At 54.0% G+C, this 20,791-nt stretch overlaps 1 protein-coding gene across 2 annotated transcripts; it reads left to right on the forward strand.

Annotated features, from left to right (window-relative positions):
- The first annotated feature begins 3 nt into the window (after positions 1 to 3).
- C32H7orf26 (chromosome 32 C7orf26 homolog) lies at positions 4 to 11,376 on the forward strand. 2 transcript variants are annotated; one of them, XM_043455725.1, is made up of 6 exons: positions 4 to 557; positions 975 to 1,196; positions 3,260 to 3,425; positions 6,116 to 6,640; positions 7,439 to 7,478; positions 10,571 to 11,376. In XM_043455725.1, the coding sequence occupies exons 1-6, from the start codon at positions 366 to 368 to the stop codon at positions 10,770 to 10,772; spliced, it is 1,347 nt and encodes a 448-aa protein (XP_043311660.1). In that variant the 5' UTR covers positions 4 to 365; the 3' UTR covers positions 10,773 to 11,376. The 2 variants fall into 2 exon arrangements, with proteins under 2 accessions (XP_043311660.1, XP_043311661.1); XM_043455726.1 differs by having other exon boundaries at positions 70 to 527.
- The last annotated feature ends 9,415 nt before the right edge of the window (positions 11,377 to 20,791 follow it).

Consider the following 20,791-nt stretch of genomic DNA (forward strand, 5'->3'; position numbering starts at 1 on the left):
AGGGCGGGCCCTCGCCGCCGCCGCCCGCGCTTGGCCCCTGCGGGCCGCCGTCGCCGCGCTCCGCCTCCGCTGCAGCGCGGCCCGCGGCGTCTGGTTCCCAGGGCTGTCGGTGGCGCTGTCGACGCGCGTCTGAGGCGCCCGCCGGCTGCCGGCGGGGGCAGCGATGGCCCCCTGAGCGGGCCCGAGAGGGCGGCGGCGGCGGGCGGGCGGGCACCGCGGCGCAGGCCCGGGGTCGGCGGGCGGAGGCCGGGCCGCGGCCTCTTTGTCTCGGCGGCGGCGGCGGCGGCGGCGGCGGGCGCGTCCGCGGGGGCCCCGGGGCGGAAGTCCGTCGGCGCTCCCGGCGCCCGGGCCGCCGCGGCCGCACCATGAGCGACATCCGGCACTCGCTGCTGCGCCGCGACGCGCTGAGCGCCGCCAAGGAGGTGTTGTACCACCTGGACATCTACTTCAGCAGCCAGCTGCAGAGCGCGCCGCTGCCCATCGTGGACAAGGGCCCCGTGGAGCTGCTCGAGGAGTTCGTATTCCAGGTGCCCAAGGACCGCGGCGCGCAGCCCAAGGTGCGCCGGGCGGCCGGCAGGCCCCCCACCCCGATGCGTGAACCCCGGCTCCCTTCTTCCCTTCCCGGTGACAAGCGTCGGCCGCACCGCGAGCTCCCTTCGGAGCAGCGGCTCCGTCCTAGCCCTTGGCCTGGCTCCTTCAGCAGCGGCCAAATTGCCTGTTTTGCGGGGCATGTGACCCCCGCGTCTCCAAGGTTTTGTTAAAGGAAGAGACCGTAGGTCATCCCAAATCCCACAGGGTGATGCATAATGACGCAGAGTCACATTTCCCTAGATTTAACAATCGAGTTCTACTCCGTGGGACCCGGGCTTTAGGGAGGTGAAAAGTTCCCTGGGGGGAAAGTGGTGTGTTTTCTTACCGTGTGAATTAATTAATACGCTTCATTTCTCCCCGCCTCTCCCGGATTTGTTCTACAGAGGTTGAATTCACTGCAGGAGCTCCAACTTCTTGAAATCATGTGCAATTATTTCCAGGAGCAAACCAAGGACTCTGTCCGGCAGATTATTTTTTCATCCCTTTTCAGTCCCCAAGGGAACAAAGCGGATGACAGCCGGATGAGCTTGTTGGGAAAACTTGTCTCTATGGCGGTGGCTGTGTGTCGAATCCCAGTGCTTGAGTGTGCAGCATCCTGGCTCCAGGTACTTCTCCTGAAAGTCTCTGAAGATGTTTAGTGACAGGAGTTTGGGCTTCCCTTATAGCTCAGTTGGTAAAGAATCCGCCTGCAATGCAGGAGACCCGGGTTCAATCCCTGGGTTGGGAAGATCCCCTGGAGAAGGGAAAGACTACCCACTCCAGTCTTTTGGCCTGGACAATTCCAGGGACTGTACAGTCCATCGGGTCACAGAGAGTCCCACATGACTGAGCCACTTTGACTCTCGCCTTGGTTTCTAGAGAGGTTTTTTTTTCGTATGTTAAAGAATCCACAGAAAACAAAATTCTGTACAGCAATTTTCCTTCAATATATAAATTTAAAAAAGGAAAAGAATCCACCTGCCAGTCCAGGAGATGCAGGAGACTCACATTCGATCCCTGGGTGGGGAATATCCCCTGGAGAAGGAAGTGGCAACCCACTCCAGTATTCTTGTTTTTTATAGTTAGATCGGTAAGCCTATGAGTTGTGCCAGAGTGCCAGAGTGTTACGTGGACTGTAGTTACGTGTGTGTTGATTGCTCTTCTAATGGATATGGACATAGAAGTCTTCTAGAGTATTTTTGAACATCTAAGGGAAAATGCAGGAGACATAAGAGACTTGGGTTTGATCCCTGGGTTGGGAAGATCCCCTGAAGGAGGAAGTGGCAACCTGCTGCAGTATTCTTGCCTGGAGAATCCAGTGGACAGAGGAGCCTGGCAGGCTACAGTCCATGGGGCCACAGAGAGACGGACATGACTGAAGCCAACTTTGCACACATGCATAGTAGAGTGTGTGTTAGATAGGGTTTTGGAAGATCTATTTTGTTTTGCTTTTTTGTTACTCAGAGTTGTTGAAAAATTCCTAATCCGTTTAGAGTAATTATTAACTCAAAATTTTTATTAACGTGGTCCTCAGCTAAGTTAACAGAATTTACCACATTCAGTTTCTCAAACTTGCTTCATTTCCAAAGACTTGATGACATTTGGGTTTTTAAAAAATTTATCTCAGTTGTGTTTTCCTGTGATCTTATCAGTCTTTAAGATTTGGCTAGTAAAAATAGATAGTGTTCTTTGTGGCACACAGGTGAGTCTTAGTGAAATGTATCTTAGTTGTCACTATTCTGATTTCTGGGTCACCTGAACTCATCTCTCGTGTTATCTTTAACCTCAAGATAACCTCTGTCCCTGGGAACCTAGCTTAGTCAAGTTCAGCACCTTGAAATTCATCCTGTGATTTTCCGTTTGTCTCTCGTGGCGCTGTTGTACTGGCTTTCTAGCAAAGTGAAAGCAGATGTTAACAACGGCAGAGGGTCTTGTGGCTTGGGCCAGGGTTTGCCACCCAGGGGCATGGACTGCAGCTTCCTCTGAGGAAAGGTGTAGAGATGGCTCGTTTAGTGCCTGAATAAACAGCCTGGCCTGACACCCTACAGTTTGCAGGCCCTGTTTCAGCCCTGGAACTATAGCATCCTGAGCACCTGTTGAATGTGACTACAGATTGGCATCTGACCAGGAGGGAGAAAAGACCGGAGGGTGGTGATGTAGGAACCTGTACCAGGAGAAGATCGTAGCAGAAATTGAGACAGTGCTGCTGAAGTCTCACATGGCAGTTCACAGACTCCTAAAGCACGTCAAAGTGGTAGCAACTGTTAATTTTTATCTTCAGAGTCTTACCTGTAGGGTTACAAAAACTCGTTTCCCCACTTGAAGTCAAGAATGGTTTTTCCCAAGCAGACTTCAAAGCAGGGGTCAGCAGGCCTTTCAGGTAAAGGGCAAGACAGTAAACCTCCTAGGCTTTTTGGGTCCTGTGATCTCTGTCACCCCTACTCAGCTCTGCCCTTGTAGCACAGGAGCAGGGCTGTGTTTCAATAAAGCTTTATTTACAAAAGCAGGTGGCAGGAAGGCTTTGGTCTTCGGGCTTTCACTTGCCAGTCCCTGCTTCTGAGTAAGCAGGTCACGTCTTCGTCCCCTCCTGGGAGGGGTCCTGCCAGTTCTGATCTTCACTGTGTGTTTACGGTTGCTCGTCCGCTGGCTCACCACACCTGTAGTTACGTGGACTGTGGCTTCTTTCCAGCGGACGCCTGTGGTCTATTGCGTGCGGTTAGCCCGGGCCCTTGTGGACGACTACTGCTGTCTGGTGCCAGGATCCGTCCAGACGCTGAAGCAGATATTCAGCACCAGCCCTCGCTTCTGCTGCCAGTTCATCACCTCTGTCACCGCCCTGTACGACCTGTCATCAGGTAAGCTTTATCAACAGGTTGTTGCACTCAGAACGGCTCCAGCTGATGGCCAGTGGTGTATACGCGGACCGCCCAACCAGCGGATGCTTTGTCTTTTTATTTTTCCCTCTGCAGTGTGTATTTTATTTTGGGCTGAAAGGTAAAGGCACGGGCTACCTAGATCTCTGGGATTTCCTAATGGGGAATTCTCATTAGTGAATCCCACCTGGCTGGCTGAATGGTCCAAGTAGCAGACAGCCCAGCAAGCTAGGGTCTGGTGTCTGGGATGGGTGGCCGGACGTGGGGGCACCCTGCCACAGCAGGACACCTTCCCTGGCCCTCTCCCCAGAGGCGGCCTAAGAGCGCTAACAGCTGCGAACAGTGTTCTGGTCCTTTGTCTTCTCATAGGAGAGATTTAGTTAAAGCCAGTTCACAGCATCACAGTTGGCCTTTCATCAGTTACTCCAGGGCAACAAGAGCAGAAATTGGTTTTAACATTGGATTAATAAATGGATTAATTAACATGTGAAGAAGGAAAAAGTGTTCACAGAATACCACTCACATGCTCGAACGGACCTGAGACGTGGTATTTTTCTCTTAAGTCAACTTGCCCGTCTGATATGTCAGGGATGTCTGTTTTTTTAAACTGCTTCCAAGGTGTGGTTGGCATACAAGAAGCTCTCTGTGTTTATGTGTGTAATGTGATGATTTTGGAGCCACGGAAATCACTGGCTGCAGGGCAGTGGCCCAGAGGGCGGACGTGGAGTCCGCCAGCAGCACCGCGGTTGCCGTGGCCAGCGCTCGGGTAATGGGAAGGCCTTCCTGGGGTGTCTCCACCTCCAAAACCCCAAAATGGAAGGACTTCACCTAACCAAACAGAACACCCTCCTGCCCGATGGGTGCAGAGAACTCGGGTCTGCATGAAGCAAGGTTGTGGAGATGGGGTCCTCAGGTACACACACTTGTGTACACAGCACACATGTGTACACAGCATGTGTACACACACTGCCTTCAGGCTCTGGACCTGCCTCAGCTGAGACGTGTGCGGGGCTGGGGAGGGGCTAGGTTGCTGGATAAGCAGGCCTGAGACTGACATTTCCCAGATGGACACGTCTTGGAAAGTCAAGGGGACAGACTCAGAGTCGCCAGTGTTTACCTTGTCAAATCCAACTCACAGACAGCTGCTACCTCCTGATACCGTCATTTCATAGCAACAGGGAACAGGTGGTTCATTCACGAAACAGCAGATAATCTTAGGGAAAAGGCCAGTGTCCCCTATGATAGAGCATCTAGGGAGCTGACACCGACTTGGGGCTCACTTCCCCCAACTCTCCGCTCTCAAGCGTGGCCCTGGACCACAGCAGCCTGGCAGGGACTCCGTCAGCCTTAGCTTTGTCATGAGCTGAAGGCCGCACAGCCCCAGGGACGAGAGGCTGGGCCCCGCTGCTGTGCACACAGACAGTCCACGGGCAGTGTGCGGTCATCCCGGGATGGGCGGTGTCTCCTCGTGGTTTAAAGCCCCCTGGGGTCAGGTCTGGGCCCGCCATGTACTTTTTTCTTTTTTTTTTTGGCAACGTCATGTAGCATGTGGGATCTTCCCTGACCAGGGCCCCCTGCCCTGGGAGGGAGGAGTCTTAATCCCTGGACTGCCGTGTACTTTTAATGAGTCTGGAGGAAGTGACTTAACATCTCAGTGTCTCAGCTTCCTCATCCTTTATTTAGTAGACGAGTTGTTTGAGGATTGAGTTAATCCGTGTGAAGGCAACTGGTCCCTAGCACGTCGTTATTTCAGAGCAAGTGTCAGCATGTGTCAGTATAATTTCTCTGTTTTGCCCTGGAATGTCTCGGGGATCACAGGAGGCCAGGCTTAGCTTAGACAGGGGCTGGCTTGGCCCTTAGCAGCTGACAGATCACTGTCTGGACTCTGAGCTGCTCCCCGAAGGCCACCATACCGGTCACCGTACCTATTTGGTGACAGAGGTGATGAACTGGTGGCAGAAGCAAGGGCTGGCACTGAATATCTGCTTCAGCATCTGAACGGATCCTGGCACCAGACAGCAGGAGTCATGCACGAGGGCCCTGGCTAACGCACACGATAGACCACAGGGAACACCAGACCCAGACGAAACCTGCTCCCAGGGGAGGGAGGACGTGTGGCGGCGGTTTGAGATGTAGATTGTTGTTGTTGTTCTGTCCCTCAGTCGTGTCCGACTCTGTGTGACCCCACGGACTGCAGCACGCAGACCTCCCTGTCCTTCACCACCTCCCAGAGTCTGCTCAAACTCATGTCCATTGAGTCAGTGATGCCATCCAACCATCTCATCCTCTATTGGCCCCGTCTCTTCCTGCCTTCAGTCTTTCCCAGCATCAGGGTCTTTTCGAATGGAATAAAAACACCCTAGATATAAAGAGTGGATTTTTACTTAAATTGACACATGGGATCTTCAAGGCAAAATGGAGTTCTTGGGAATACTTGGCTTAACATGTTTCTTGAGCCCCACCATGGCCAGGCTGGGAGTCCCAGGACGCTGAGTCAGGTGAGAACCAGCCCTCAGGAGGGGTTGTTCCAGGAGAGGAGTCAGTTACCCCATCTTCAGGAGAGGACAAAGGCACAGGGTATCAGGTGGTGAGTCCTGTGAGCTGGGAGGTCCGTCTTCCCATCCCCTCCTGTCCCCAAGGACCCTTCTGAATGAACGCATCTTTGTTTGCAGACGATCTCATCCCCCCGTTGGACCTGCTTGAGATGATCGTCAACTGGATCTTGGAGGACCCCAGGTTGATCCTCATCACCTTCCTGAATACTCCAATTGCCGCCAACCTCCCAATAGGATTTTTAGAGCTCACACCGCTCACCGGATTGATCCGCTGGTGCGTGAAAGCCCCCCTGGCTCACAAAAGGAAGAAGAAGACCCCCTTAGCCAATGGCCACGTTGCTGCCAAAGTCCCGAAGGCCTTGGGCGGGGCGGACCGGGACCCGCATCTGTTGTACTCCAAGCTGCACCTGAGCGTGCTCCAGGTGCTCCTGATGCTGCAGGTGCATCTGACCGAGAAGAACCTCTACGGCCGCCTGGGGCTCGTCCTCTTTGACCACATGGTCCCGCTGGTGGAGGAGGTGAACAGATTGGCGGACGAACTGAACCCCCTCAACGCCTCCCAGGAGATCGAGCTCTCCCTGGACAGGCTTGCACAGGCTCTGCAGGTGGCCATGGCCTCCGGGGCCCTGCTGTGCACGAGAGGTGGGTGATGGCCCGGCCGAGCCCCCCGGGGAAGGAAATAGGGGCTCCCCCCAAAAAAAAACAAACGAAAAAAAGAATTAAAAAAGAAACTCGGGGCTCCTGGACAAGGACTTCTCTCCTCTGGTTTTAAGACATCTTGCCTCTTGGTGACAGAGGAGGAGGACAGAAGTCCCAGGGCGCCTCCGGGTAGAATCCCTCACCAAGACATCTGGGTGTCTCCTGGCTGTTTTGCCCAGACCTGGGGCTCCTCCAGAGCGAGGATAATACCAGCTTCATGTCAAAGGACTCTTTTCTTTTCTGCAGTTCTTTTCTGTTGTGGCATACTTTACATACGGTGAAATGCACGATGAAGTGCAAGAAACTTTCCCATCACCTGTTCAGAGGGTTCCTCACTTCTGCGTTTCAGTGCTGGAACTCTGCCGGGAGCATGACCTGGTGTTGATGACACGCCCACCTTTGCTCTTTGACCGCTGGCGCTCAGCCCTTGACGGCAGCCCTGCGGGGATCCCAGTGACCTGTGTCCCTCGTATCTCCCTCTTAGCCTTGATCCTCTGTCTCTGGGCCCTTTCCCAGCCGTCTGACGGGCTCTCAGCAGAGCCACCCCCTTTCCTAAGTGATGTCTTCTCTTGGGGACCTGGCGTGTTAAAGAACATACAGAAGAAAAACGAGAACCCGGTTTCTGAGCAGTGATAGATGAGAACAAGGCACTGACTATCCTGCCAGCAGCCTTGAACATCCATGAGCTCTCCCCTTGTCGTCTCCCGGCTGTTCCTTACTTCTCTGTCCCTTTGATTTCAGATGACCTGAGAACCCTGTGCTCCAGGCTGCCTCATAATAAGTAAGTGCCCTCCCCAGCCTTCTGGCTGGGCCGGTGCGGGGGTGGAGGCAGGGGTGGGGGGCGGTGTGCAGGGCAGGGCGGGCCGCTTGTCCTGGCTTCCTTGGGGAGAGCTGATCTGCAGGGTCTAGGGCTTCTGTGTGTGAGGCACCCCCCCCCCCCCAGGACCTGACAGTCAGCAGGGATAGGGGGTGGATATGATCTCGTAACCCACAGGAGAGGAAGCCCCAGCAGAGAGTCCATTGGAAGGGTGAGAAAAGTGGCCCTGTTGCTGGGCGTCAGTGAAGAAGCTGGAGTGAGCTGGAGTGTCCTTCGTCATTGTTATTTAGTTGCTCAGTCGTGTCCGACTCTGCGACCCCATGGACTGTGGTCTGCCAGGCTCCTCTGTCCATCGAATTCTCCGGGCAAGAACACTGGAGTGGGCAGCCATTCCCTTCTCCAGGGGATCTTCCCGGCCCAGTGCTGGAACCTGCATCTCCTGCTAGTCTCCTGCCTTGCCAGCAGATGCTTTACCGTTTGAGCCACCGGGAAGCCCGTGGGTGTCCTTCACCGCTCACGAGGTCCTCGTGGGTGTGTGTCGTGCTGTTGTATCACCATTGGTGACATCATGGTGGCACAGCCCTTAGGGAGGCAGGACAGAGACGCGGCCCTGGGGCACAGCATGTGGGTCAGGCCAGCGCCTCGACGTTGGGCGGCACAGACCCAGTTCTGAGTGCAGCTCTGTCTGTGGTTTGCAGTGACGCCGGGCTGCCTTGTCACCTCAGTTCCCTCCTCCACGCCTCCCCCCCCACCGGTTGTAAAGTGGAGGCAGTGGTTTATGTGCCTCCAGGGTCATAGTGAGGTTTAAAGGAGGGGGCGCTGCAGAGTTCCTCATCCACGGCGCACGGCAGTCTCCCCCTCAGTGGTGGTTCTTGTCCTGATTTGGGGGGACGCTGTGGTAAAGTGGCGAGGAGCAGGAACTGTGTGGCCACACAGCTGCTGGTGAGAATCCCAGCCTTGCCACTTCCCATCTGTATGACCTCAGGCACGTTCTCGCTGCCCCCGTTTTCTCTGTAAAATCAAGAAAACCATGGCACCTGCCTCAGGCCCCTCTGCCTCCCGTGCCCTGCTCCCCGTCATGGGATTTTTGTGATGATTAATTGAGTAAAAACACAGGAAGCAGAAAGCACCTGAGAAGTGTTGGCTGCCGTCCCGCCTCCTGTCACCTGTGTGCCTCAGGGGTTCTGTCAGTCAGGTTAATTTCACCGAATCTAAGAAGCAGAGAACTCTGCACAAAGCTGTTTGATGCAAAGGCAGTATTACTAGTAGCAAAAAAGCTGGAAGCAACCTAGCCCTCTCTTCCGTAGGGACACTCAGTAAATTGGTAATGTTATATCAGAAGCGTGGAACACTGTTCAGTTCAGTCCAGTCGTGTCCCAACTCCTTGCGACCCCACGGACTGCAGCACCCGCTTCCCTGTCCATCACCAACTCGTGGAGCTTGCTCGAACTAATGCCCATCAAGGCAGTGATGCCATCCAGTCATCTCATCCTCTGTCGTCCCCTTCTCCTGCCTTCAATCTTTCCCAGCATCAGAATCTCTTCCAACGAAGTATTGCGCGTCTTTGCTGAAAACAGTGATGAATGTGTATAGTTGAATGCAGCGTGCAGGTGGGCGGGTTTACAGGAACGAGAACGGCCAAGTTAAGTTAGTTGGGTGATTAATATTCTTCTTTCTGAGGGTTTTTAAATGTGGAGGAATGTTCCTTCCCCTTGGTTTTTAACACGGATGGTGGGGCTCCAGGGCCATTGTTGGCAGGCAGTGAGGACATAGGTGAGCGCGCCCCTCCGCACAGTGCGTGCCCAGCCACCCAGGGCCCGACCCACAGCCCCGCCGGGGCCCAGGAGGGCAGGCAGGTGTGACCAGCTGAGTGCAGGCTGAACTTGAGGCCAAAAGATGGGCCAGGGGCTATTCCCCGGGCTGCTGGCGAGAGGGGCCGGGGGGTTCCGGGAGGGCGTCTGGTGGGTGAAACACAGAGGATGGAATGCAGTGGTTCCTGGGGGAATGAAGTGGTCCCACTGGAGATACTTCAGCAGCAGAGCAGGGCCGCATGAAGGGTTGGCACGGCCCCGGGGGACAGGGAAGCTGGGGGGCGTGGACGGGGCCTAGCAGGTGGGATTCCCTGGCTCTGTGAGACAGTGGAGACCCTGGGGTGAGGCTGGGAGAGCAGAAGTCAGGGGAGCGGGACTGGGGAGGAAGCCTGTGTCCTGACGGAAGGGATTGGTTTTTAGGCTGAGTCCCTGCGGCCAAGCTAGAGGTGGTGAGGAGGTTAAGACGCCCTCCTGATTGTGCTGGGAGGGGAGGGTGGGTCAGACAGGACAAGAGGAAAGAGAGGAAACTCTCCCAGGGGGTTCAAAAGGGGCCAGCAGTGGAGGTGACATTGAATTCTGGAGGGAGGAGGACTTCCTGGAGGCGGAGGCTGTGGACGTCCTGAACCGCAGAGAGGAGGGTGCAGACCCGGGAGGAAAGGAGTTGGAGAGGGGAGGACTAAGGCTCCCGGGGGTGGGAGTGGGAAGGAAGGGGGCCCTGAAAGTGGTCGAGGACTGGGTCCAGGCCCAGGCCACCTCTGAGGACTGGGTGTCAGGGTCACGTCCAAGGCCAGCTGTGTTGTGGCTGTGCTTGGCGTGCAGTTGGGACCCAGTTGTTCGGAATGCCTTGGAGAAGTGTGGCCCTCCGTCCTTTTTGCTGTGGCTCCTCCGTCTCGATGACCGCCCCGGGTATGGACAGCTGAGGCCGAAACAGACACTGATCCGTGGTCGTCCCCGAACCACAGACTCCGAGGCTGTGTCCGGAGCTCGTGTGGACCTCAGGGCCCCTGCTCCCCAGCTCTGTGAGCAGGACCCTGGCGTTTCTCACCGTAACCTCTCCCTCTCTGGGCACCCCCAGTCCACATCCCACCACCTCCAGGTCACCCCCTCCATCCTCCTGGGCACACAGCCTTCCTCACCCAGAGGCCTGGTGCCGTCGGCCGCCCGCCTCCGCCCCGCAGTGGCCCTCGGCCGGCGGGCCGCACTGCCGCAGTCGGCGCGCCCTAACCCCTCTCCTTGTCTCCACAGCCTGCTCCAGCTGGTGATCTCGGGCCCCGTGCAGCAGTCGCCCCACACGGCGCTCCCCCCCGGGTTCTACCCCCACATCCACACGCCCCCGCTGGGCTACGGGGCCGTGCCAGCCCACCCGGCTGCCCACCCCGCCCTGCCGACGCACCCCGGGCACACCTTCATCTCAGGCATGACCTTCCCGTTCAGGCCCATCCACTAGCCCGGCTCCGTGAACCACCGAGTTGGCACCACGCCTTCCGCGCCTGGTGTGGAGGAAGCCTTCCTGGGAGAGGGCGGTGAGCAGAGAGGAGGCCGTGGGGGCGGCCAGGCGGCCCCTCCTCACCACAGGACCCGGTCGGTGCCAAAGTTTGGTGACATTGGCATCTAGGTGCCTCCTCCCTGTCAACATCCGTAAAAGTCCAGACGCGACCAACGAAAGGAAAATCGTCCAGCCCTCTGCGGAGCCACGCGGGCACCTTTAGAAGCTGCCGGGACCGTGAGCCTGTGGTCCGGCGTGTCGTTGCAGACACCCCCTCCCCCCCGAACCTGTGCCCAGGGGCGTGGATGGGGGACCAGCGTCGCCGAGTCCGCCTGCCTGGCTTCCCTGCCCGGGGATGGGCTGCGTCCCACCGAGACACAGGCCGCGCCCGCAGCTCAGGGAACGCAAGGCTGCGCCTCTGGCATCGCGGGCTTGCACCCAGCACTGTACAGGTCAGGGAACCCTGCGAGCGTGGCCCCCCGCACCGAGGAAAGGAACTGCTCTGTTTTAATGGGTTCCCTAAAGTTTCTTTTCGTATGCTCAAATAAATTTTTTCTAAACCGTTTCATAGACCATTATGGAATGTGTTTTAAAACTTACTAGCCGGGCCCTTCGGAAGTGTCCTTCCCAGTCTGCTGAGACCCTGCTCAGAAGACCGGATACGATTCTAGCCGCTCCTGTTGCCAGAAGCACCGCAGATGCTCCCCACCCTGTGCAGAGCGCCAGGGTCTGTCTGCTTCAGTCACAAGTCCTTTCTGCTCTCAGGGACAAAGCGCAGGCCTCACTTACTGGTTTGGGGAGGAGGGATAGAGACTCAGTAACCCCATTGCTGGGCTCCCCTAGGCCGAAGGTGAGGCGTGAGAGGCGGTTACAGCGAACTGCAAGCACTGAGGGCTAAGATCAGCTCGTAGGGATGACGTTTAACCTTGTGATGGTTTACCCTGCTACTTCTGGCTGCAGACCAGACCCTGGAAGGGCAGGGTGTGTGTGTGTGTGTGTGTGTGTGACCAGGGTGTGTGTGTGTGTGAGACCAGGGTGTGTGTGTGACCAGGGTATGTGTGTGTGACCAGGGTGTGTGTGTGTGTGTGTGTGACCAGGGTGTGTGTGTGTGTGAGACCAGGGTGTGTGTGTGACCAGGGTGTGTGTGTGTGTGAGACCAGGGTGTGTGTGTGTGTGTGTGTGTGTGTGTGTGTGTGTGTGAGATCAGGGTGTGTGTGTGTGTGTGTGTGTGTGACCAGGGTGTGTGTGTGTGTGTGTGAGTGACCAGGGTGTGTGTGTGTGTGTGTGTGTGTGAGTGACCAGGGTGTGTGTGTGTGTGTGTGTGTGTGACGTCTGGAGTTTGAGGCGTCCCTCGGTATCACAGTTGCACTGTAGGGGCCGTCCTTGGTTGTGAGTCCATGACGTGGGTGACCATGACCACGAGTGCTGTCTCAGGGACGTGAGCTCCAGGCCCTCGTGGGCCCCAGAAGTGCTCAGTCAGGCTCCCACCGCCCCAGCCACGTGTAGGAGCCAGTCTGCAAGCAAAGCCGAGCAGGACTCTGCTTTTAAATTGCTTTTGAGAGCCATGAACTAGAGAAGGAGATGTCCTTTCCTTTGATTTCATTATCCTCATGTTTTCTGTTCATGGACAAATCTGATGTCAAGGCAGGAGCTGAAGTCAAGTGTCTGCTTCCATCTGTCTCGGTGGGGCACATCCACGGGACTAAGATTAACACTCACTGGTTCTTGGTGTTAACTCTGGTACTGAGTGTTTCTGAAAAGGGTGCAAAAGGGGCTCTCCTATCGCTTCCTGATTAGAGGGTCTCTGAACCTGGCTGTGTCCCAGAAGGTGGTCGTCACCATTTATCTCCAGGGCTACATAGTCTCAGCTCCACTCAGACTTCAGGTGATTTTGCAAAAAAAAGAAAAAATGTAGGAAATGAAGCCATTAGATCCACAGATTTCTTCTGTGGTATTTTTAGCAGTATGTGGGCAATTAACAATGATGGACCTCCTGTTAAGTAATTATGTGCCAGGCACTTGAACCTTTTTTTTTTTTTTTTAATAATGGTGTTTTACATCCATTAAAAATTCATATATAAGAAAACATTAGGCAACAGAGGAAACAAACTGTATCTACACAGAATGTATAAGAAACTACCCATTGAGCCAAAGACATTCCAATTTTTAAATTGAGTGAAGGGAATGAACAGAAAATTCATAGAAAAGAGGGGCTTCCCTGGTGGTCCAGGGGTTAAGACTCCACACTTCCACTGTTTTGATCCCTGTCAGTTCAAAGATCTGCCACAGCCAGATAAATAAAGTCTAATAAATAAGTGTATTTTTAAAATGATATACACTAAACCAAAAACAGTGGAAACCTCTGGGGAAGATAATGGACATGGGGTGATAGCCAAAGGAGGCCTTTCCTTGTCTATATAGTTTTAAAGTTTCAATTTTTATTTTTTAACTCAATTTTAAAAAAATATTCTGAGTCATAAGGAAGGACAAGACTGAATCAGTCCCTGACTCAGGTAAGTAAAAGAAGCCTGGGTCTGGTGTATGTACCAGCCAATAACCGCACACAGTTTATGCTTTCATAAGGCTGGTGTATTCATTCACATGTTACTTGTCTAATTACACGTACATTTTTAAAGTGCATTTTAGAACTATTTCTGGTAGTGGCGGGTTAGATTTTTCAGCCAACCCTTCTGCTTTAATTAAAAGCACTGGATAACATACAACAACCTGCAGACAAACTAGCAGGTTATAAAGAACATCCAGCTCAGGGGCTTCCCTGGCGGCTCAGTGGTAAAGAATCCACCTGCCAATGCAGGAGACACGGGTTCGATCCCCAGTCTGGGAAGGTCCCACCTGCCGTGGAGCAAGTAAGCCTGTGCATCTCAACTATTAAGCCCGCGCTCTAGAGTCCAGGAGCCGCAACTGCTGAGCTCAAGCACTCCAACTACTGAAGCCCTGGCACCTAGAGCCCGTGCTCCGCAACAGGAGAAGCCCGCGCAGTGCGAAGCCCGGGCGCTGAGACGGGGGAGCCCCCGCTCACCGCAACTAGTGAAAGTCCACGTGCAGCAACAGACTCAGCACAGCCAAAGACACGGTATCCAGGCCAGATGGTCAGCGAAAGCAGGTAAGCTGCACAGAGGCACTTGTGCCCCTGAGGGCCTCAAGGATGAAGGGTTCAAAGTGGCATCTACTAGGAGACCCACTCTCCATTTTGCTGGAACCCCCGGGATATACTTCGAAGAAGAGCAGAAGACGGCAGGGAAGGTTGCCCTGGCGCTGAGCGGAGCCTGGGAAAAGCCAAAGGGAAGTCTGGTTCCTAAGAAGTGAGGGGCGGGGGAAAGTCCTCGCCCCAGGTTGACAGCACTGGTTACCCCAGGACACTGCCTGCCGTGACCTCAGTCCTTGGGGGTTCCTGGACTTGCAGTCCTCCCAGGTGCCCGGGAGGAGCAAACATACATTCTCTGGAGGAAAGTCACTCATCCTAGGCTCAACACACCAATGACTGTCCGAGGAGACCGACTGATGTCCAGTGAGAAATGAGCAGGCACCAAGGGTGGGGACCTGCAGATGCACCTGACAGAAATGGGTTCAAAAAGTCTTCCAGCGTCACAGTTGTCAAGAGCTGGACTAAAACAGTCATGGTTAATGGCATAAAAGACAAATGGGAAACTACAGGGGGAAATTACTGGGTAATTGTGAATTATTTAGAAGATGCAAAAACAAAAAAAGTTAGGTAGAACTTCTAGAAATGAAAAGTAGGGACTTCCCTGGTCGTCTGGTGGCTAAGACTCCACATTCCCAGTGCAGGAGACCCAGGTTCAATCCCTGGTCAGGGAACTAGATCCCGCATGCCACAACTAAGAGTTCACATATACTGCAGCTAGAAGATCCTGCAGGCCACAGTGAAGATCCGCAAGCTGTAACAAGACCCGGCGCAGCCAAATTAATTTTAGAAAAATGGAAAGTACAATAGCTACTGAGTTCATTGGAGCTGATGGGAATGCAAAATGGTACAACCACTTTGGAAAGAAATCTGGTGATATTTAGCAAAATTACATATGTGTTTGCCCTTTTACCCAGGAACCTTCTTCTCAATCCAATGGCAAAAATAGGAGACAATACACACACGAGGCTTTTCATTGCAGCACGATGTGTAACAGCAAAAGATGAAAAGCTTGCCATGAGTCTATTAACAAGATGTTTTAGCCACAGGGAAGAGTATTATGGTGCTGTTTTTTGAGTTTTGTTTTTAACATCTTCTAGGGAGTGACTGCTAGGATTTATTAAGCAAAATGAAAGAAGGAAGGTCCAGAAAAGTGTGTATCACATGCTACCTTTTGCAAAAGGAAGGAGGTGGGGAACATGTAAATTGAAATGAAGGAAAGATAAAGGAAAAACTAATAATAATAGTAGCTGAGGGGAAGGAGGAGGAGCAGGGTGAAGTGACCTGAGTGAAGCTAGACTGCCGAATGTACCTTGTTTTCTTTGACTTTGGGGACGTGTAAATAATTAACTTCATTAAGTCAGGGAGAAACATAAAGCAACCTGAAGCAGTGAGAATAATTTGTAACTGAATCGCTTGCATCAGTATTTTAGGGACTTCCCTTGGCAGTCCAGTGGTTAAGACTCTGGGCTTCCACTGCCTGGGGCACAGGTTCAATCCCTGGTCAGGGAACTAAGATCCTCCATGCCTCACAGGATGGCCTAAAAGATAAAAAAATAAATAAAAAACATAAATTAAAGTACAGTATTTTAATTATACTTATGCCTTCTTCAGGGCTTCCCAAACAGTGCTAGTAGTAAAGAATCTGCCTGCCAACACAGGAGACATAAGAGACGTGGGTTTGATCCCTGGGTTGGGCAGATCCCCTGGAGGAGGAAATGGCATCCCACTCCAGTATTCTTGCCTGGAGAATCCCATGGACAGAAGAACCTGATGGGCTACAGTCCACGGGGTCACGAAGAGTTGGACACGACTGAGTGAGCACATGCCTCCTTCAACTTATGAAATCCTGTTCAATGTCATTTAATTTTTTTAAGGCAAATTAAAGCAATGAGGTCATTTTTGCCCATCCTATTGTCAGCTGTTAGATAAGTGTGGCAAGCAAGCATCTGCTCTGGTCTTTGTCACTAAGCCGTGTCTGGCTCCTTGTGACCCCAGGGACTGTAGCCTGCCAGGTTCTTCTGTCCATGTAGTTTTCTAGGCAAGAATTCTGGAGTGGGTTGCCATTGCCTTCTCCAGGGGATCTTCCTAACCCAGGGATCATGCCCACATTTCCTGCATCGGCAAGCGATTCTTTACCACTAGTCACCAGGGAAGCTGGAGCAAGTGTATGTGGCAGAATTATTAGCCATTGCCTTCCAGTGTTCTTGGCCAGAGAATCCCATGGACAGAAGAGCCTGGTGGGTTACAGTCCATGGGATCTCAAAGAGTCGGACACAACTGAACGACTAACACCGGCCATCTGGGCTTCTCAGGTGGCGCTAATCGTAAAGAATCTGCTTGTCAATGCAGGAGACAAAAGAGGCGAGGATTTGATTCCTGGGTCAGGAAGATCCCCTGGAGGAGGAAATGGCAACCCACTCCAGTATTCTTGCCTGGGAAATTCCATGGGCAGAAGAGCCTGGAGGCCTACAGTCCATGGGATAGCAAAGAGTCAGACAGGACTGAACGACCGGAAACAACCAGTCGTTTGCCTGCTTGAAAAAGGACCTCTTTGGGGGCAGATGTTTGACAGGCAGCCCCTCCAGGGAAACTGGGCTCCTCCTCCAGTGGATTGTGTGCCTGTGTGTGCTAAGTGCCTTGAATGGTCAGCACTCTGCTTTCACAGCTGTGGGCTCAGGTTCAGTTCCAGGTCACAGAGAAAAAAAAAGAGCAAGTTGTTGCAAGTCAGTGTGTATATTAGGATCTTGACTGTGTAAACACATTGTGAATAATTACCAATACATTCTAGTTATGATGGATCTGTTGTTTCTGTCCATCCACAATTCAGCCCCCCTTTCCTGTTGGTGATAGTGTCCTGACTTCACCCCCTGAGGCCCTGGCTCCATCCATGACCCAGGCCTGGCCCTACTGAGCCCCTGCAGCCCCCGTGGTGGTTGCCTGAAGGTCAACCCATGAACCAATGAACCCTAATGAAACCCAACTCTAAAATCTGAGCCAGAACTGGCATAATCCTGGGACCAATAAGCCAAAGGCAGGGAGAGTCCATCTTGAAAGCAAGGGGGATTTAATGACCACACACATGATCAAAAAGCCCAGGGTCACCCAGCATCCTAGGAAATCCTCCAACAGAAGAAATGACATAGACACATTAGAAAGAAAAAAAAAACTGGAACAAACAAAGATGACAGAAGGAGCAGGAACAAACTTCACTGTCCTCAGAGAGATATGAGCAAGTACTGGAATCATGAAACAAGAACAGCACACAAGAGAAAAGCAACAGCTTGAGGATAAGAAAGCTCTGGGAAACGGAAGACAGAATACCAGAAATAAAAGCACTCAACAGAAAGCTTAGAAGAAAATGAAGAGAAAATCCTCCAGAAAGTATACTGAGTGGTTAAGTCATGAAAAATGGAAGAGAAGTTAAAATGAAGAGAGGAGTGGCACAGAGGGTCCAATATCTGAAAAAATCAAAATTCTAGAAAAGGACAAAAGAAAACGAAGGGGAACATGATCAAAGGAATTATTCAAATTCACTTCTCGGAACAGATAAACATGAGGCTCCAGATGGAAGTGGCTGCCTGAGTCTCCACGAGGGAATTTCAGAGTACAGGTTTTTAAAAAATATTTACAAGCTTCCAGAGAGAAAACTAGCAGAAGACATGGCAACCCACTCCCGTGTTCTCACCAGGAAAACCCCACAGACAGAGGAGCCTGGCAGTCTACAGTCTATGCAGTCCCAAAGGGTCAGACACAACTGGGCGACTGAGCACACAGCACAGAGAGAAAATATACGTGCAAAGGATTGGGTATCAAAGTGGCCCTGGACATCCGCAGTAGCAATACTGGAAGCCAAAAGGCAATGAAGAGGAGAGTGACTTCCCCAGTGGTCCAGCAGTTGACTCTGCTCCCAAAGAGGGGGGCCCAGGTTCCACCCTTGATCAGGGAACTAGATCCTGCATGCTGCAACTAAGCCCAGCACACACCACCCTGGCCTCACGTGTGGATGTTCCCAGACCACCTGCACTTCCAACCAGCTGACTACAAAATCAGGATTCCTGTGACCCACTCGGGTTCGTTAATGTGTTAGATCAACTCACAGAATTCAGGAAAGCACTTATACTGATGACTGAGTGTGTGTCTGTGTGTTCAGTGGTGTCTGACTCTTTGCGGCCCCAAGGAGTGTAGCCCAACAGACTCCTCTGTTCATGGGATTTCCCAGGCAAGACTACTGGAGTGGGCAGCCATTCCCTTGTTCAGGAGATCTTCTCGACCTAGGGATCGAACCTGGTTCTCCCGCATTGCAGGCGGATTCTTTAGCATCTGAGCCACCAGAGTTTGAAGCTCTCACCCAGAAAACAGGATAAAGACCAGACAAATGATTAGACAACAGGAGGATGGGAGGGAAAGTATGCACATCTCTGTGTGGTGTAAAGAGTTTAACCTGCATCTTCCAGAGTGGGATGTCAATAGATATGATCTAAACTGGAAAAAGCAAGTAAGACCATTAAAAGCATATTATTTAGAAATATGGCAAGAGATATCTGAAGAAATGGGAGTGGACTCATAAGTGAGGAGAAACTTTTCTTGTTGCTACAGATTTTGTAGAACTACTTGACTTACTCAACTTGGTATACGTGTTACCTTGATTTAAAAAAAAAAAAGAAAGAAATTAAAGACAAGCATTTACCTGGCAGTCCAGTGGTTAGGACTCCATGCTTCTAACTGCAGGGGGTCTGGGCTCAATCCTTGATCAGCGAGCAAGGATCCTGCATGTTGCTGCATGGTGCAGCAAAAACAAAAAAAAAAAAAAGAAAGAAAATTAAAAAAAAAAAAAGATTAAAGGGAAAAAGAGAAAGAAAGCAAAAGAAAGGGTGGCGGCTTTGGTCAAGCCAGTGCCCAGGTGTGGACCAAGAAAAACTCTTGGGCAGAGCTGCCCCGGGAAGACACCTGATTGCAGGCTTGCACGATGTAAAGGTGAGCAATGAGCCTGGTGAAGGAAGACAGCCTGCAAAGGTCGCAGGTGGGGAAGAAGGGGGAACCAAGAGTGCTCTCCCAGCAAAGCTGCCTAGAGGTGGAAGGAGCTGAGAGATTCAGTGACGTGGAGGTCCCTGGTGACATCAGGCAGAGCTGTCTGGGTGGAGTGACGAGGCAGAGGCCAGGCTGCAGAGAGGGAAGGAGGGCCAGGCCGATGGGGGTATGGACAGAACCATCACGGGGCATCTCTCCAGCAAGTTTGGCACCAAGGGCAGGAGAGTGAGGTGGGGGGGGGGGCGGTGCGTGTTTTTAAGATGAGAGAGCCGTGGGAATGAGCAAGTGCTGTCAGAAGCCAGAAGAGGGGGGAGGTTAAAAATTCGGGGTGGGAGGAGTGGATCCTCTGGGCGTGAGGTCTCCCAGGAGGCAGGAGGAGGCAGAAACAGCTCTGCTCTCAACTCTCCCAGGCAGGGGAAGGGGCACGCCTGCCGCTGGCATGAGAGAGCCAGTTCATTCATCCCCAGACACCCGGCTAGTGGGGTGTGGTCCCACCGTCTGGAAGGAAGACGATAATTCACCTCCTAACACAGCTGGAAGAGCCCCCCTTGGGAACCCAGATTTTTCCGCCTCCAAAGATGGGCTCTTGCTGCACTGTTTGTCTATGGAGGCAGATGCAGTCCCTGCCCTCCGGAGCACCTCGTCTGGGGTGAAGCTGCCAGACAATGCAGGCGGTTCAGGCAAGGGCGAGAGGGGAAGCCCCAGTCTCCACTCCCAAGGGGCCTGGAAGAATCCAAAGTCGGAGCAAGGGGGCCACAGGGGTGGCAGCTCTGTGAGCCTGGAGACAGTAAGGGGGTAGGGCATGTGACCACAGGAAGACCCCTGACCCCTCCGGTGGGGCACCGCGGTGCTCCCCCCAGAAGCAGCTCCCTGCGGCCAGTGCTTTGGGTTGTCAGAGAACGGGAGCATCCTGATGTCAGCGTCAGCCCATCTCCAGATGAGAGAGAACAGAGTAGCAAAGGGATATGGAGACAGAGGGACCCTTCCTGACCAGCGGGGAAAGCGGCTGGGCACGACCAGGGAGGCCCGCTGCCCTGAGCGGCTAAGGAGGGGGCTGGGGAGGGCGCAGGGTGGGGGCGGCAAAGGGGGCCTGGCCACCGGGCGGAGCGCACAGCGCCGGGGCGCAGACAGAGCCAGGCTCAGCTCTCCAACTGGCCAGGGTGGCCCCCACGGCCCCATCTGGTCCTTTGGGGTCCACGCCCACCTGACTGCCGGCCACAGCTCCCCGCGCCCCCAGGCCCATCCTCGCCACTCCAGGATCCAGGACGTGGGTCCAGGGGGACGAAGGAGAGGCCTCTCTAGGGTGTGCGCAGCGGCCGGGATGGGGCTTCGTGAACCGCGCGTCACCTAACTGAGTGCGACCTGAGCCCCGTTTGTCCCGGAGCCGTGCCTGCCCTTCAGCGGGCTGCCGAGCCGGCTGGGAGCCTCCCCCGCACTCGCGCGGCGACAGTCGCCAACCCGGGCGCGCGGACGCGCACACCCGGGGATGCTGCGGGGCGCATTGCGCCCGGCCCCGGCGCCCCCGGCTCGCGCCCCCCGCGCGGGGTGAGTGGCCGGGCCGGGAAGGGTTAAGCCCACCGAGCTCGCGGCGGCCTAGAGCGGCGGCGGCGGCGGGGGCCGGGGCGCGGGGGACAGGATGCGGATGCCGGGGGGACTTCCTGTGCCGGCCCCCGCCGCCCCCGCCCCCGCCCCCGGCCCGGCCGCTGCCCGCTCGGACGCACGGCCGGCCGGTCGCACGCTTGGGCGGGCGGGCGAGCGCACGGGGACCCCGGCCCGGCCGCGGCGC

The sequence above is a fragment of the Cervus canadensis genome, chromosome 32, assembly GCF_019320065.1.
Source record: "Cervus canadensis isolate Bull #8, Minnesota chromosome 32, ASM1932006v1, whole genome shotgun sequence".
NCBI classification, from domain to species: Eukaryota; Metazoa; Chordata; class Mammalia; order Artiodactyla; family Cervidae; genus Cervus; species Cervus canadensis.

Excerpts from the sequence above, each read along its gene's own strand:
- C32H7orf26 (XM_043455725.1), top strand. The coding sequence starts at position 366 with ATGAGCGACATCCGGCACTCGCTGCTGCGCCGCGACGCGCTGAGCGCC. Across the intron at positions 558-974 it reads ACCGCGGCGCGCAGCCCAAG|AGGTTGAATTCACTGCAGGA; the intron begins GTGCGCCGGGCG and ends TTTGTTCTACAG. Across the intron at positions 1,197-3,259 it reads GTGCAGCATCCTGGCTCCAG|CGGACGCCTGTGGTCTATTG; the intron begins GTACTTCTCCTG and ends GCTTCTTTCCAG.